Raw genomic sequence first — 14852 nt, 5'->3', positions numbered from 1 at the left:
GACCCCATGGAAGCCCAGATAAGATTAACACATTCCCAGCATCCATGGATGTCTCCCCAGTTGTCACCTAAATGAAAAGTGTGAGGGACGTGGCCAATACACCCCTTTTTCATCCCTTCACTGGCCTGACACCTCATCCACAGAGAAAAGAATCCCTGGCTGTATGTACAATAAACATGTATTTTTTTTAACAGAGATATGATTTACCTTTCTCACTCTAATAATGCCGTCCTGAGTTTGTGCATCTGTAGTAATTTCAAATATATCCATTCCATCTCCTTCAATAATATCATAGGATGATTTAGCATTGTCTCCAATATCCAGGTCATTTGCTTTCACCCTTCCTATTGGTTCACCAAGAGCAACATCTTCCATTACTGAGAAGTGATACAGACCTTACAAATAAGAGGAAAAGACTAAACATTACACCTGGTTCCAGTGTCCCTTGTGTGCTCTTCAATGTTTATACTTCCCCAATGCAAACTCTTGAGAAGCCCAACTGATACAACCCACATTTACACAAGTTATTTACTGAAAGCAGCAAAATGTGTTCCTTACACAGGAATATTCAGTTTACTGTATGTGAATGTTCTTTTCATTCCACTGGTCTCCTGCATCTTCCTTGCAGGGATGCTCAGTGTTGGCAAACACAAATATCAAGCTATTTTCAACACTAGAAGCACATGAAGTTCTCTCCTGCAGACACTGTTGAACTTACCTTTTTATTTACAGACATTTTATTTACATGGAGTTAGAATTCGACCATGAAACTCTGCCTTTTAACCTGTAGAAAACTGGTCTCATACTTTAAAAAACATATTGTGCAAATACTTATATAACTTCAAATATTTACTAATTTTAAAAATTTGATTTGGTTTTGTTTGTTTAAGCCCTTCCACCTCCCACTTGTGGTAAGAAACTAATCAAGAAACATTCAAGGAAACTCCCAAAACTTATGTTTTCTTGGCAACAATAACTTTTCATGGCAATCATTACTGTATTTACTACTTGGTTGTAGAGTTAGACTGAAATCCACTAGAAATTGCCATTCAAATTGTCAGTATTTTATTTTTTGTAACACTTGCTTCAAAGCTTTTAAGCAAAAAAGTGTCCAAAATCTATTTAAATATATTATTTTAGGTAGGAATTTTATTAAGACAATCTCAAAATACCCATTTTACTACTGTATCTCCCTGTTCCTAACAATATTTTAAACCCCAGAAGACACATGCATGTTTTACACACAAAATTCTCTCTGGAGTCCCTGTCTTTCTACTTCTTCATAATTTAAACTTATTGAAGCTACAGTTAGTACATGATCTAATGAAATGTGGTGCTATTTAGCAGTTAAAATAGGCAAAAAGAATTCAAGGATGAGATCATGAAGGTTTTGACAGAAGGTTCTGGTCTTGTTCTTCTCTGTCCCCCTGTTGTTCTATGACAACCTGTATTTTTTTCTGTTATGTGCAGTAATATTTTTCCAAGAACAGTGTTCTGGAGTTGTTGCTTTACCTGTTTTAGACTGATTGCAGCAGCAACAGTTGAAAACAGGAAGGAAACTGGGAGGAATTCACAAACACATATATTAGCTACTCATGGAGTCTGTCCCAAAGTGATTTGTTTTTAACGTTTCCAGGTTAAATTATTAGAGATAATTTGGAGATCATCAAGATTCCTCAGAATATCCATAAGGGCTCACAAACAATGAGCAGCCAAAGCAATGAAGTGCCTCGGGAGGCTAAGTTATGTATTCAACATTTATAGTGCCGTCCACACGTTGGGGTTTGAGTCTCCAGGCACAGCCGATTGCATTTTTAAGCTGAAATTTTGCTCTCGGATTTATTAAGACAGTTTACAAAGCATTGTAACCTAGAAAATAATGCTGCAGCTGACTCTTTTATACAAATCCCTCTCCAGAATTACCAATTGTGCTGTCATAGTGCAGAGCTGACCAAAAATCCACGTTATGCAGCTTTGAAAGCCCTTGGTTTCCACAGCAGCGCACGGTTCTCCTCATTACAATTCCGCGGTAAACTGCCGGGTTAAAAACTTTGGTGACTTATAAAACGCCTCTAAAATTATTTCAAAGAGATCACAGAAGTAGCGAAAGTTCATCTTTTTCATTTCTAAAACCCGGGAGGCTAACACTCTGAAATCAAACCATAAATATACATTTCTGTCCTGCCTGGAAACAATAACCCGATAAAACACACGGCTTCCCGAGCTCATTACCATTTATTGTGCAAGCAGCATGTATTACATCTTATGAATTTCGATTTCATTCTGCTTAGGCTGATTGTGAGTTTGATCCTTTCTTATTTTCCTTTCCAGGCAAATGCAAACCGTGCTTCAACAGTATAAAAAAATGTTAGGCTTGATCAGCTCCTGTCTAAGGCCAGAGTGTGGTTAATCTGCAGTGCTGGGCAGCAAGCTCTGAATGCTGGGGTTTAAAAAGCAGAATCTGTAGCAATATCTAGTTATAATATTACTATGGCTCATAATTAAATGCAATATGTACAGAATACCCAGGTTTGTCTCTCCTAATGAATTTGCACAATGGTCAGGGTTATACCAAGGTGGTTATTCCCAGATGGAAGCTTGACTCCTACACTGGAATGCACTGAGTAAACAGCTTCAAAGGCAGCACCTTGCTCTTTGTTGGAGGAAAACTGATCTTAGGAGAAAATATATTCCAGGGATAGTGCTGCAATCTTCCTGATGCTCCCAGTCAGTGTGTCACTGTTCCCAAACTGCAGGAGAACAGATGGGAGCCAACTGCACAGGGAAAGGGCCCTTTCAAATCCCTGTGCTCCCTGCTGAGACCTCCCCTAAAGGTTACCAGTTTGGACCAGTTGTGCTGCTGATTTTCGGGTCAGATTTTTGTCACACTGGCAGCCAAAGGCTTTTTGAGACAGGAGCAGTGATACAAATGTAAGGGCCAGGTAAGCTGGCAAAGGTAGATCTGCAGTCCCCGAGTTACAGCTACAGTGCATTGCAGGTACAAAGGAAATGTCCCTCTGCATTCTGGTGATATGGTTCATGTGCAGGAGTTTACATTATCAGGGAAATTGTTGGAAAATACTAACACACAGGGACAAGCAATGCAATGGGATGCAAAGTAAAAAATTGACGCGTTTCCTACTTTATGAGAGAAAAGCTTTTATTGTGCAGAGTGCTTATCTGTTAAAAACCACTAAGATGAGGTAATAAAATATATATTGTGCAAATAAGCTTTTGCCTCTGCTTATTTATTTTAGATTTCTCCTTCTGTCCATCTTTATGGGCATTTTCTAGACTACAGAAGGGTATTTATCTCATGCTGAGTACTAGGACAAACCCATTTTACTCTGTGCCCTCAGAACAGGGCAAAAGTGGACTTCAAGTCACGCATACATAAAAAAGAATTAATTTTACACTTAGTCCATGAGTACCTTAATAGAAAAAAACACACTCCTAATGAAGCAAAAATGATACAAAGTCTAGATGCAAACTCAAACCAAACTGACTCTTAATACCTTATAACTTCAATTTTCCAGAACAAGCTGGATAAAATGATAAGTTTCTAATAGTGTGTTAGATTGCACCTGTTCCAAATAAAATTGATCCAGTCAATATTCTCATCCCTCTCCTTTTTTCTTTTTGTCTTCATCTTGGAAATAGACTACAAAGCTTGCAGAGAATCTCAGCAGGAAGCCAAATCATTTTAACCTAGCTCAGCAAGATACCCACTGGAACCACAGCAGTAAATATGGATTTTGAATTAAAGATCAACAATTATCTAGACTCAGACTTATCTTCTTTGTTTTCTTCACTATTACCTAATTAGTCAAACCTTTATTTCTTTTATCTGTTATATATGTCTTTTACTGGTGGGGTCACTTGTCTGCATGAGATGGAAGCAACAAAGCACGTAGAAACAACTGCACTGAGAGTAAATATGTTTATTTTAAAAGTCCCCAAGCCCTTTTGTGTGGATGTAAGAGGGGTAACAAGGAAGACTCAGATCTGTGTACACTCTTGTGGACATAATTCCCTCTTACCTAAGCTCTTAATGAGGCAGAGGGCTATAAAACTTTCTCTAGTAACAGCTTAATTTTTTTAAAGTTACATTGCAAACCCAGCCAATATAAAGATTAAATTAATTAAAAAAACACCTTGATTAAAAAAAACCAACACAATAAAACAACACTAGAATACTTTCTTATATAGAACACATACACATAATGGCACTTACTCTGAGCAAATTTGGGAGGATTGTCATTAACATCCGTGAGTGTAATTGTCACTGTGGTAGTTCCAGAGAGTCCACCCATATGTCCTCCCATGTCCTTTGCTTGGATGACCACAAAGTATTCCTCTTTGGCTTCTCTGTCCATGTTGGGAAGAGCTGTTTTAATTATAGCTACAATAATGGGGGGGAAAAACAGTCAGGTACAGACCCAAATTCAGTTTGCAGATGGTTTTATGGATAAACATAAATAATGGTATCCAAAAATCTGCTAAAGGTCCATCTCTTGATACAAAGAAGAATTTGAGGTTTTCAGAAAAGTGTAATAGAGGTCACCTACCTTGATTTAACTAGCAGTGTAATGAAACTGCTGTTCAAAACCCAAGACTTAATCATAGCTGTGTGATAAACATTATTTTTTACATTTTATTCCTGACAAACTCCTTGGTTGCTGTGGCATCACCCACAGAAATCCATTGTTTCCCCACAGAATTCCCAAACAAGACAAATACATGGGAAACTGAATCTGTAAACATCTGTCAGGTTGTTAAAATATTTTCAATGTAGAGAAGTAAAATTATCTGTTGTATATCAAGATATAAAATGTCAGTGGGATAGCAGGAAATATCAGCAATGGACAACACAATTAAATCCAGGGCAAACTCCTATAGATTTCATGGACAATGAAATAATAAAGCCACTTTTTCTTTCCAAAACTCTTCCACCTGTGATGTGCTATTACATTCTCAATATGTATGCAAAGTGCAACACTAAAAGTTTAATGGTAAAATTAACTAGTGTTCATCAGAGTTTAGTAATGTCCACCAGAACAATAATAAGATCGTAAAGGAAAACAATTCTAAATATTAAATTGAAATATGGACTTTTTTTTCCCTTTTAATTCATGTTTTCATTCTATTAAAAAAAACCCAAAACAAACAAACAAAAACTCAAAAAACCAAACAAACAAAAACCAAAACAAAAACAAACAAAACCCCAAACAAACAAACAAACCCATTTGTCTGGGCAGACATTGACAGTAACTCACCAAATCTTTGTAATTCATATATTTCATTACCTCTCATGCTCTAAGTTGGCTTTTTATACCCATTATTTGTTAAGTATTGTCAGGAGTTTTCGGTTGTCAATCAATACTTCTTGTAAATCTGTTAGTTTTGATTTCTCTGTTGGGACTGGCACAGCTTTGGAGACTTCATACAGCTTTTATTCTTTTGTGTGGCACAGTTTCTATTAAATAAGCTTCTTAGAAATGACACTCTGGCTGAAATGCTAAGATTACCTATTCACGTAGAATAAAGAACTGATCCTGGTCTTTACCATTAATAGAGATGCCTTTTAGTAAATTCTAACATTTATCAATTCTAAAGTAAATGCTCATATTTATTAATTATCCATTTATCTTTAATATTATAATACTAAGAGTGTGATCAGCCCTTCTTTTCGTGGCTGAGCACAGAACCACACTGAGAGCAAGGGGATGGAAGGCATTTAGAATACAGCAATACTCTATAACCACCAAACATGACATGAGAGCACTCTTGCAACCTACACTTTTGTACATTATTGCTATAAAATATTTTTGGTTGTTTCCTTAGATATTTTGGAAGTCTAATTCTGGATGAAAACGAAACCCCTGTTTTATTTCTGCTGCAGTCAAGCCAGAGGAAATCTCGTGTTCCCTGGGAACTCAGAACCACAGAAGAGTTGGGGCTGGAAGGGACCCCTCTGGAGAGGATCCAGCCCAACCCCCCTGCCAAGGCAGGGTCACCTGGGGCAGGTGACAAAGGGACATGCCCAGGGGGATGCACAGTCAGTGGTTTTTCATTCCAGGGCAGGACAAGCGAGGTTTGAAGCCACAAGGCCAACAGCACTGCAGGCAAAGGTGAGTTAGGAGACAACAGAAGTTACTCTGCAACACATTGAAGAATATGCTTAAGTTTTCTGAAGGAAAACAGCAGAACAGTAACCCCCAGAAGATAACAATAAACATTTATCAGATGTGATAGGTGCAAAATGCATTCAGTAAAAGAGTAGGGTCATTTCCTCCATGGCAGCCTGGGTAAGGAGAGGAAATGATACTTATTCCTAAAAGCATTTGACAGCTGTGACCAATTTGGACTGACTGGGTTACTATTTAGGAATAATAATGATGCATTCAGCAAATAAGTCTATTGTTGTAAATGAGATGGCTCATAAAAAGCAGGTTAATGCAAACTTAGGGTATCAGAATTTGGTCCACATTCATATTTTTTATTAATAGAGCTGATCCAAAGATCAATAAACCTTATTTCAATGGGGTTTGTATTAAGCCTCCTATACTTTTTCTCCACTATTATTTTTTAGGCAGAGTTTCTCTGTTTGTTTGGGTTTTTTACCCTAATTTACATAGTTAAGTCTAGCCTACAGATGACTTGTATAGGATGCCATATTTTGCATTCTGCAGTTTCCTCTGAGACAAGTCAATTATTTCACTAAAGTGATGATTTTTCCTAGACATGTATTTTAATTTGTCTCTTAATGTATGGAACAGTCTAGCCCCTGCCTATGGTTTGAAAGATATTAGGAAGATTAAATACTTTTAAAAGTGCCTAAAAAAACCCTCTAGTTTCTGAGTTTTAAGACATAAAAATTTGGAGGTTTCTTTTTCTGTACAAAGATACTAACACAAGCTGTTATTTCAATAGTTTTATACATATCTGCTGTCTCAGACCATAAACCACTTGCCAGAAGCTGAGTCAAAGACAAAGTCAAGTTTCAATTTCAAACACAATAAAAAGCTAAAAAGCAGTTTACTGTTTAAAGGACTATAAGAGGAACGGAAGGTTTTTAAACATTAAATCCATCCAAATTACACAGGCTCATTGTTACCACCAGTATTCCTACACTCAGAATCTACAGATTTGAGGTCAGCAAGGAGAAGTGTTGATACCTCTTAGGAGGCAAATTAATAAACACCATAAAGCTCCATCCTCACCTATTGTGATCAAGACAAACACAGACTGATCTATGCACAGACTATCTCAAGGATATTTATTTGTTCTTTTGCTTTATTCCCCAGCTCTCAGCCTGGGCTTGCAGGAAGGACTGAAACCTTCTGTTTATTTTTAGAACACAATTCAGGCTTAGCAAATACTAACACACATCCAGCACACAGAACATTAACTCACTGAGCATTCAACCTGCTCTGCTTCAATTCAACCCAGAAACAAATGGAGAATAAAAACATAATCACTTTCAGCATGCAGTGATGGATTGAAATGGGATGTGCCAAACAGGAGCAGTTTAAAAGCGAGAGAATTACCATAAACTAATGTAAGGCAGGTAGATGCTTGTTGGGAGATTGTATTCTGAACAGTTATCAATGGCTTACTGTCAAAGTGGAGAGATGGATGACAGGGTTCATGGGCTTTGTTCTGCTTCTAGCATCATTCAATATTTCCTGAATGATGGAAGGCAGGAAGGCCTTATCAAGCCTTTCAGATAACACAAAGTTGGGAGTCATTGCAAGTATAGGAAGAACAGTTCAAAACAATGTTCACAATCTGGATAGTCTAAAATAGCAGGATACAACTCCAGTTGGCAAGGAAAGAGCATTTTGCATGGGGGAAACAATTAACTTCCCAATTACAATAGAGCAGATGACTCACAAGACAGAAGAGAATGTGGAGTCAAAATGAGCTGAGTGCTGATAAAAATGCTCAAACATTTCCTGGTATATTCATTAACATGTTCTATGGAAGAGCTGTGGAATAATCTTTCCACTTCACTCATACAGGTAAGGCTGCAGCTGGATCAATGTGCCCAGTTTTGAAAAGTGTTGATTTATATAGGCAGGGAAAGGAGGAAATATGTAAAAAATGCTGGGAACTGCTCTCCTTCTGCACTGGGTATAAGAGAAGAAATCACAGGCCTAAAACATACACCACAAAATGGGTTTCAACTGCACCAAGTGAGATTTCAGTTTAACATTAGGGGAACACTCTCTAAAGGAGAAGGCAAGTACTGACAGAAAGGGCTGCCTGTAGAGTTTCTAGTATTCCCATTCCCATAAGTTTTCAAGAATCTATCAGTCAATCATCTGTCAAGAGTGGGAAGGGATAAACCTGATCCTTTTAGGGGAAAGGGCACTCAATTTTCACTAGAGGTTTCCTCCTTTCATAATGTCTAAGCTGAGGCTTTGTCTCTGTGCACCCTAAAATATTGCATAAACCTTGTCTTATGAAAACATTCAATGGGCATGTAGTACAACCACTAAACAGAAACCTGCATCAGAATTTTCCTACAGATCCTTTGCCTCAAGCTGGAAAGATCAGGAAGCAGGTTGGAAGGTAAAGGAGTCAAGAAGCAATTTACTCCTTTCGAGAATGAAAACCCCCAATACTGGAAGTAGCTATTTTTTATTCTTTTTTTTTTTTGGCTGAGTTGCTTTTCCTAAACAGCCATTGGTGTCACACTGCTCAATGGCAAATAAAACAGCTGCAGAAGGGGATTTACTTTTGCAGTGGCCTTAACTGCACACACTGAGCAATTTGCACAATCTGCCTCACAACTTGAATCAGTTAAAATGCACCCCTGTGGACTACTATCAAAAACCTGTTTGGAAGAATATACACTGTCTCACACTGAAAAGGACCAGGGGAAAAGCAGCAACGTGTCAGAGGCTGTAGCTCACGAAGAGAAAGAGGAGAAGCAAAAGAAGCAAAAGAAATAAGGATCTGGCTTTCATTTTTCTCTCCACTTTTTTTAAGGATGTCTTTATGGTAATGCTATAAAATTATACATAATAATAATTGAGAACATGGAACAAAACCAAGCAGGCACTATGCAAAATTGGAATCTGGCCCTGAAAAGCCTTTCTTAAGCATCTCATTCATCTCACATGTTTTGTTGAAGACTTCCTGCTATTTCAACTTGCACACTTTGGAACTTTCCCTACATAATTTTGGAAGAGCTCAGTAATTGCTTTGATCTTCCTTCCGTGCTAAAATTTTGGTGGAGATTCTTATTAAATAGAACAGTCTTTCAGGACCCAAACTCCTGAAAAATCAATCTTGCAATTTCTTCAGAGAGCCGTGAGAAGCATTCTTTGTATTCCTGTCAAGCACACTGACCTCAGGGATGTTTTAGCAGTCCTTAAAAAAGGTTCACGTGGAGATCTATGGAAAACTTGTACCATCATTCCTAAAAAATGAATAGATCACAACTAACTTCATTCCAAATTTGAAAAAATATAGTACTTTGATGACATGATACGGGAATACTGATCCCCTGGTTTTAATTCTAATTACCCTCACCATAATCTCTTTAATAAGAATTATCATCAAATATTCTGATTTCTTGTTTAGTTCTACTGCCTTAGGATTTTTGCTTTAGCAAGACAAGAAAAATATCTGCAATCTCTGGCTAAGTTGTCTAACTTTCTATAAAAATTATCAATTCCAGGAGTTGTCTGAACTACACTCAGATATAGATATATTTCAAATCAAAGACATTAGACACAGCAAAAATAATGACTAGGTGGAGAATCAAATACTATATTATACCATTTTCTGTGGAATGATTCTGTGCCATTTTTGTATTTTTAATAGAGGAGCTAATAGTGTACATATTTTATTTTAATACCTATTTTTGAAAATTTTATGAGGAAGATGGCAGGTTTTTTTGAACTGTGAGATGAAGTTTGAATATAGTTATATTAATTCTTGTTTCCTGTGTAACCTCCCATCTATTGTATTTTCTTTTTCAGTCCATATTACTGCCAGTTTTGTGTTTTCTGATCTTGTTTTCATTTTGAAGTAGACCTTGCAAATTTGCCATTGAATGTGAAATAACACAACCTACCTTTCACTGTGTGCATTCTGCTAGAAGTATATAATATAGGATACGACTGGATAACACCTATTAGAATATTAAATGTTTTAATTCAGGTGAACTTGTGTCTGGGTTTTATTGAATGGGTAAAAAGCTATAATCTCTACTTACCAGCCATCTCCTTTTCCCTGGGGCCATTTCAGTGGCATGGTGAAAGTATCACCCTCTCAACAACTGAGACTGAATGCAGCAAATAGACATTTTGCACTGCATTTATGACCTTGTTTCCTCAGGATTTTATTTGTAACGATCCTCTAATAGCTATGATTACACTAGACACTTTACAGAAAGTAGCCTTGGATTCTTTTTCAGGTGCTTTCCAGCCCCAGCTGTGTAGTTCAAATTCCTCTCTCTAATTCAGGCTCTTGAAGTACAACATTATTTAGATCTGTTGCCCGTTTTCCTAACTCGGCGTGAGGAACAGTCAAGTTCAAACCACCTCACTAGCTTTCTAAAATGATAGAGGTATTGCTCTGAAACCCAAGAAATATGTGTGGCATCAGCTTTTTTGTGACTACCATTATTTGATAAACTCTAGAAGCAGATACCACTTTTTTCCCAAATGCCAATCTGCCTTGATCTTAAGCCACTCAGCTTTACCAGCTCCAGACCATCATAACTGCTTTCAAACGTCTCTGCAGTGATTTTATACTTCCTCTATTAATCAGAAAAGACAGCTCTTGCTGCTACTGAAGGGCCCAATCCAAGCACCTCATCTATAATAATTGCTCTTTATGGTTCTAACTAAAAGCAGGAGCGGTGGGACTGACCCTCAGGTCTGTGCTCTGTGTCAGTCCCACTCTCCTAATGGGCTGTCACCAAGACAACTGGCAGAGCCACCAAAGACACTCTGTACAAACAACCCGAGGAGTTGCACAGTCTACTCAGTGCACAAAGACAAGAAAGGAATCCCACTGGCTTGAACACAGGCTCTGATTTCAGCCCGGTGCCCAAGCACAGCAAATGCTGTCAAGCCAGAGCTGGAGGTGCTGTAACAGCAGCGATCAGTGATAAACTCTAAAAATCCCTGAATTCGCTGGAACCTTTCTGCTGCCTTGGGAATGCTGCTGTCTGGGCTGCATGGACCTGCCTTCTGTATGATGCTGCAAACACCTGCCTGCTTCCAGTAGAAGATGTCCCTGTGCTTGGCAGGGGGTCGGAATGAGATGACCTTTAAGGTCCCTTTTCCAATCCAACCATTCTATCACTCTATGATTCTATAAAAAGGAGTTCCTACACCTCTCCTGCTAAGACAGAACAACACCTAACCATCCCACTGCGTGCCTCTTTTCATTTTTGCAGTTAGAAGTTTACTTACTTTAAATCTGTAGTAACTGGCAAGGATGTGGCAGCAGCACTAGTCAATAAAGCGAGCTAGAAAGCAGCAGTTCAATCCACACTCTGACTCATGTCAAACAAGTTCTCTCTCTACACTAATCCCATGAGGCTTTAAATCTAAAGTATTTAGAAGCTGCACTGTTTGGAAAGGCTCTGTTGAACACGAGTGAGTTCTGCTCCCAGCAGCTCATTACTTTCCCTGTACAGTTGCAGAGTCCTTCCTGCACCAGCACTGCTTTCCCATCTCCCTCCAGTCTGAAATGTTGCCTTGTCATCTTATCAGGAGTAACCACAGAAACAGTCCCCATGTCTCTCTTTTATTAACACCTCTCAAATATTTGTGTAGTGATTTCATATCCTCCTTTAATCACTTTTTATCCAGTTTATACAAATTAAGTTCAATCAATCTTTCATTATAAGTAATATGCTTCTGACCTCAGCCACGCTGCTTTGAACTGTCCTCAGTATCTCTGCAGGCTTTTTTTATGATGACTGGTCTTATCAGTCCTACACACAATATTCTGAGGGCACCTTGTGCTGTACCATTGCTAATGAACTGGACATTAACAACCAGGTAGAAGAAACACTCTGTAACATCACAAAAATGTCAATAACTGAAAAGTTGCAGCTGTTTACCCTCTTGTTCCCTTACTTCTTTTTATTCTGCTGGACTGTAAATTAAAAAAGATTCAAACTCGGCTTCTGCTGAATGCAGTTTTCATTCCTCCCAGACCTATTCATTTAAGTTCTGATTTCAGAACTACAGGGTTCAACACTGTGGACCAGAGAGGGCCACACACTAAATCATTAAAAGCTCTGCTGGTTAAAGCACGTGCACTTTCAATTGCAAGTTAAAGCAGGTATAGGAAAAAGAGTTGATTTTTCACTCTCCATAAAAATACCCACATTTATTAGGAGAGTCTTCAGCCTTCTAGTTCTCCTGGCTCTTCTATTCATCTCAGCTGCAGTAACCTGAGCCTTGGCTTTGTACCAAAGGGCCATAGCCTAGTTTGAAATGTGTTCTTTCTCACACGTAGTAAAGGTCTGTGCCTGACTAATCCCATGTGCTTCCCAGTGCAGGAGGGCCTTGGGTGTAATTTGCCTTGTTCATGGAGCTTTATTTCAGGTATGTGTAGGAGTGACATAATTTAAGTTCATGTGAAATGTAAATAAGTCAGACACAGCTGAAAATGTATTTCCTCTGCCATCCCTATATTGTAGAACACAGTGTCACTTCATATTACGTTCCATTATGATAATCTTATTTTAAAGCTGACAGTCATGATTTAATATCCTTGAAAAAGCTTAAAAGTGAGAAGTGTACTCCAGCTACTTTTAGCAGCCTTAAGAAACCCCCTTTTCCAGCATTTGGATTGTCATAATTTGGATTATGAGAGAATCCACACAGCTCACATACCTTTATAAATAAAACACAGTAGGCAGGAAGCCTGACATCAGTTAGTGAGATGTAACAATAATGATACAAGGAATGTACTCCAGTCCACCATGAGTTCTGTTACTATTCTGATGTTGTCACAAATTTTAACTCTCACAGAAAAATCTAAATCTGTATTATTGTCATGTATTATTTATATCTACCCTCTACCACCAAACCAGTGGTCATATTAAAATTCACCTATGGAAAGAAAAAATATTTAGAACAAGCCATCAAAAAAGCATTTACCCTAAGCCATATTCAGAGCACTGAGTGAAAAATAACTTCTGAATTACCTCCTTTCATGTGTCTATAACTCACAGAGAAGAACCTGAGAACCACAACTGCAGCAGTATATGCATTTTTCATCTCAGGTAATGGAAAATTATTGTTTCACGGGTCACTCACAGGTACTTATTTCTGTGTGCCCAGCATTACAGAATTGTTTCAGTGAGGAGGTTGAGAGTAATGTCAGAGTTTCGACCTGGAGTGTGATTCAGGTGAGGGCTACACCCACTTACTGACAAGTCAGTAGGAACCAAGGAGCAGAAGGGTAAGCAATGCTTTCCTCACATTTGCCCTCAGGTGTGAATCCTTTCTACCATAGGCATGAAGCCACATCCCACACCTTTGCTCCCTCTTTTTGTTCAGGTGCTACAGAAGGCAGAGCAGTCAGGAGGCATGGCTGGGATTATTCCCCATGGTTGGCTCTCCACGTGCCATTGAAACAGAGCAGTGAGGTCAGACAATCTTCGCTCTGAGCCAGGAAATTAAAAAATGTAGAGACAGTACAGCCTATCTGTGGCTGCCCTCGTGCTGGTAGCTGCACACATCTAAATTTACTCTTAGTTTCTAATAAACAAAGACAAAAAGAGGCCAGTCATTTATAAAAACAGTCAGTAAATCTGCTCTAAATAGCTATACTTTTGATAACATTTGATACGCTCCCATGAATGACAGAAAATATTTACACTCTTCAGTGGATGACTTTCACATAGTCCATTTCTTAAAATAGTCATTCCATTTTTGGAAAGACACAAGATCTGTGTTCAGGAACAATTCTTTTTCAAATTAATTGAATAGGTTTTCAACTTAGCAGGGGCTCTAATGAAATGTAATTGCAGAGAAAATGCAGCCATACACAAACCCACGTCCCCTCCCACCCCCCCAGAAAAGTCCCAAACAAGCCCAGACCCTAAAATACCTGCCAGGCTTGGAGGGTGAGCTTCAGGTTTGATTTGTGTTGGGTAAAACACTACTACACCTGTTCTGCTTCAGTTTTACACCGTCACAACAGTCTCCAAACATCTTCCTACAGGAAAACTTTCCCTGAGGGTCCCAAGCACTACATACAAATGTGCAAGAGAAGGTGTTTTCCTGGCTTAGTTACTAAGAGTTGGGATGGTTCACACTGCTAACGTTGGAAAATATAAAGAAACAATGAAACATTTACACACTTTCTATTTGCTTTGGATATTTTGTTTTAGAACAGTCTTTTTCACCCTGAGTGACGTGGCTGCACTTTGTACATAGCTACTTGTGTCTGGTTGGCTTAATGACTAGAATTTTATATATTTATTTATATTACTATTTATATATTTGTTGTTTCCATAGCCTAAACAAACCAATGTGTGCTGTTTGGTGGTAGCTGTGAGAGCAGGGGGGTGGTTCAACTATGGGGGGAGGCCAGTGCATAGAGATGGTAAAGAAACACAGGACAGGCTCAGAACATAAACTCACCCAGTGGAAATGGTTTAGAGAAGAATATAATTGATGTCCTCCTTTGATCTAGAAGAAGGGGAATCTCAAACCATTTGTTGATTCACAAGCAGCTCCTCAACATGAAGCCACTTGCTCAGGGACTGCGGCCACAGTTGAATTTTTATGAATAAATTCCCCTCAGAAACTAAAATGTCGTTTTCATGGTAACTGAGCTGCTATGTAAAGGAATATTTGTGA

At 38.4% G+C, this 14852-nt stretch overlaps 1 protein-coding gene across 3 annotated transcripts in view; it reads right to left on the bottom strand.

The window, feature by feature from the left end:
- Positions 1 to 14852, bottom strand: part of CDH8 (cadherin 8) — a 153856-nt gene that overhangs the window by 62529 nt on the left and 76475 nt on the right. For all 3 annotated transcript variants that reach the window (XM_027698402.1, XM_027698400.1, XM_027698401.1), the window contains 2 exons: positions 4235 to 4402; positions 208 to 395 (listed from right to left, as the gene is read on the bottom strand). In XM_027698402.1, coding sequence (XP_027554203.1) covers positions 208 to 395; positions 4235 to 4402 — 356 coding nt within the window. The remainder of the gene's footprint in view (positions 1 to 207; positions 396 to 4234; positions 4403 to 14852) is intronic.

This window comes from Neopelma chrysocephalum, unplaced genomic scaffold, assembly GCF_003984885.1.
Source record: "Neopelma chrysocephalum unplaced genomic scaffold, ASM398488v2 Primary Assembly neopelma1_127, whole genome shotgun sequence".
Lineage (NCBI taxonomy): Eukaryota > Metazoa > Chordata > Aves > Passeriformes > Pipridae > Neopelma > Neopelma chrysocephalum.
The sequence above is the reverse complement of the archived record's forward strand: the minus strand, read 5'-3'. Positions and strand labels throughout refer to the sequence as shown.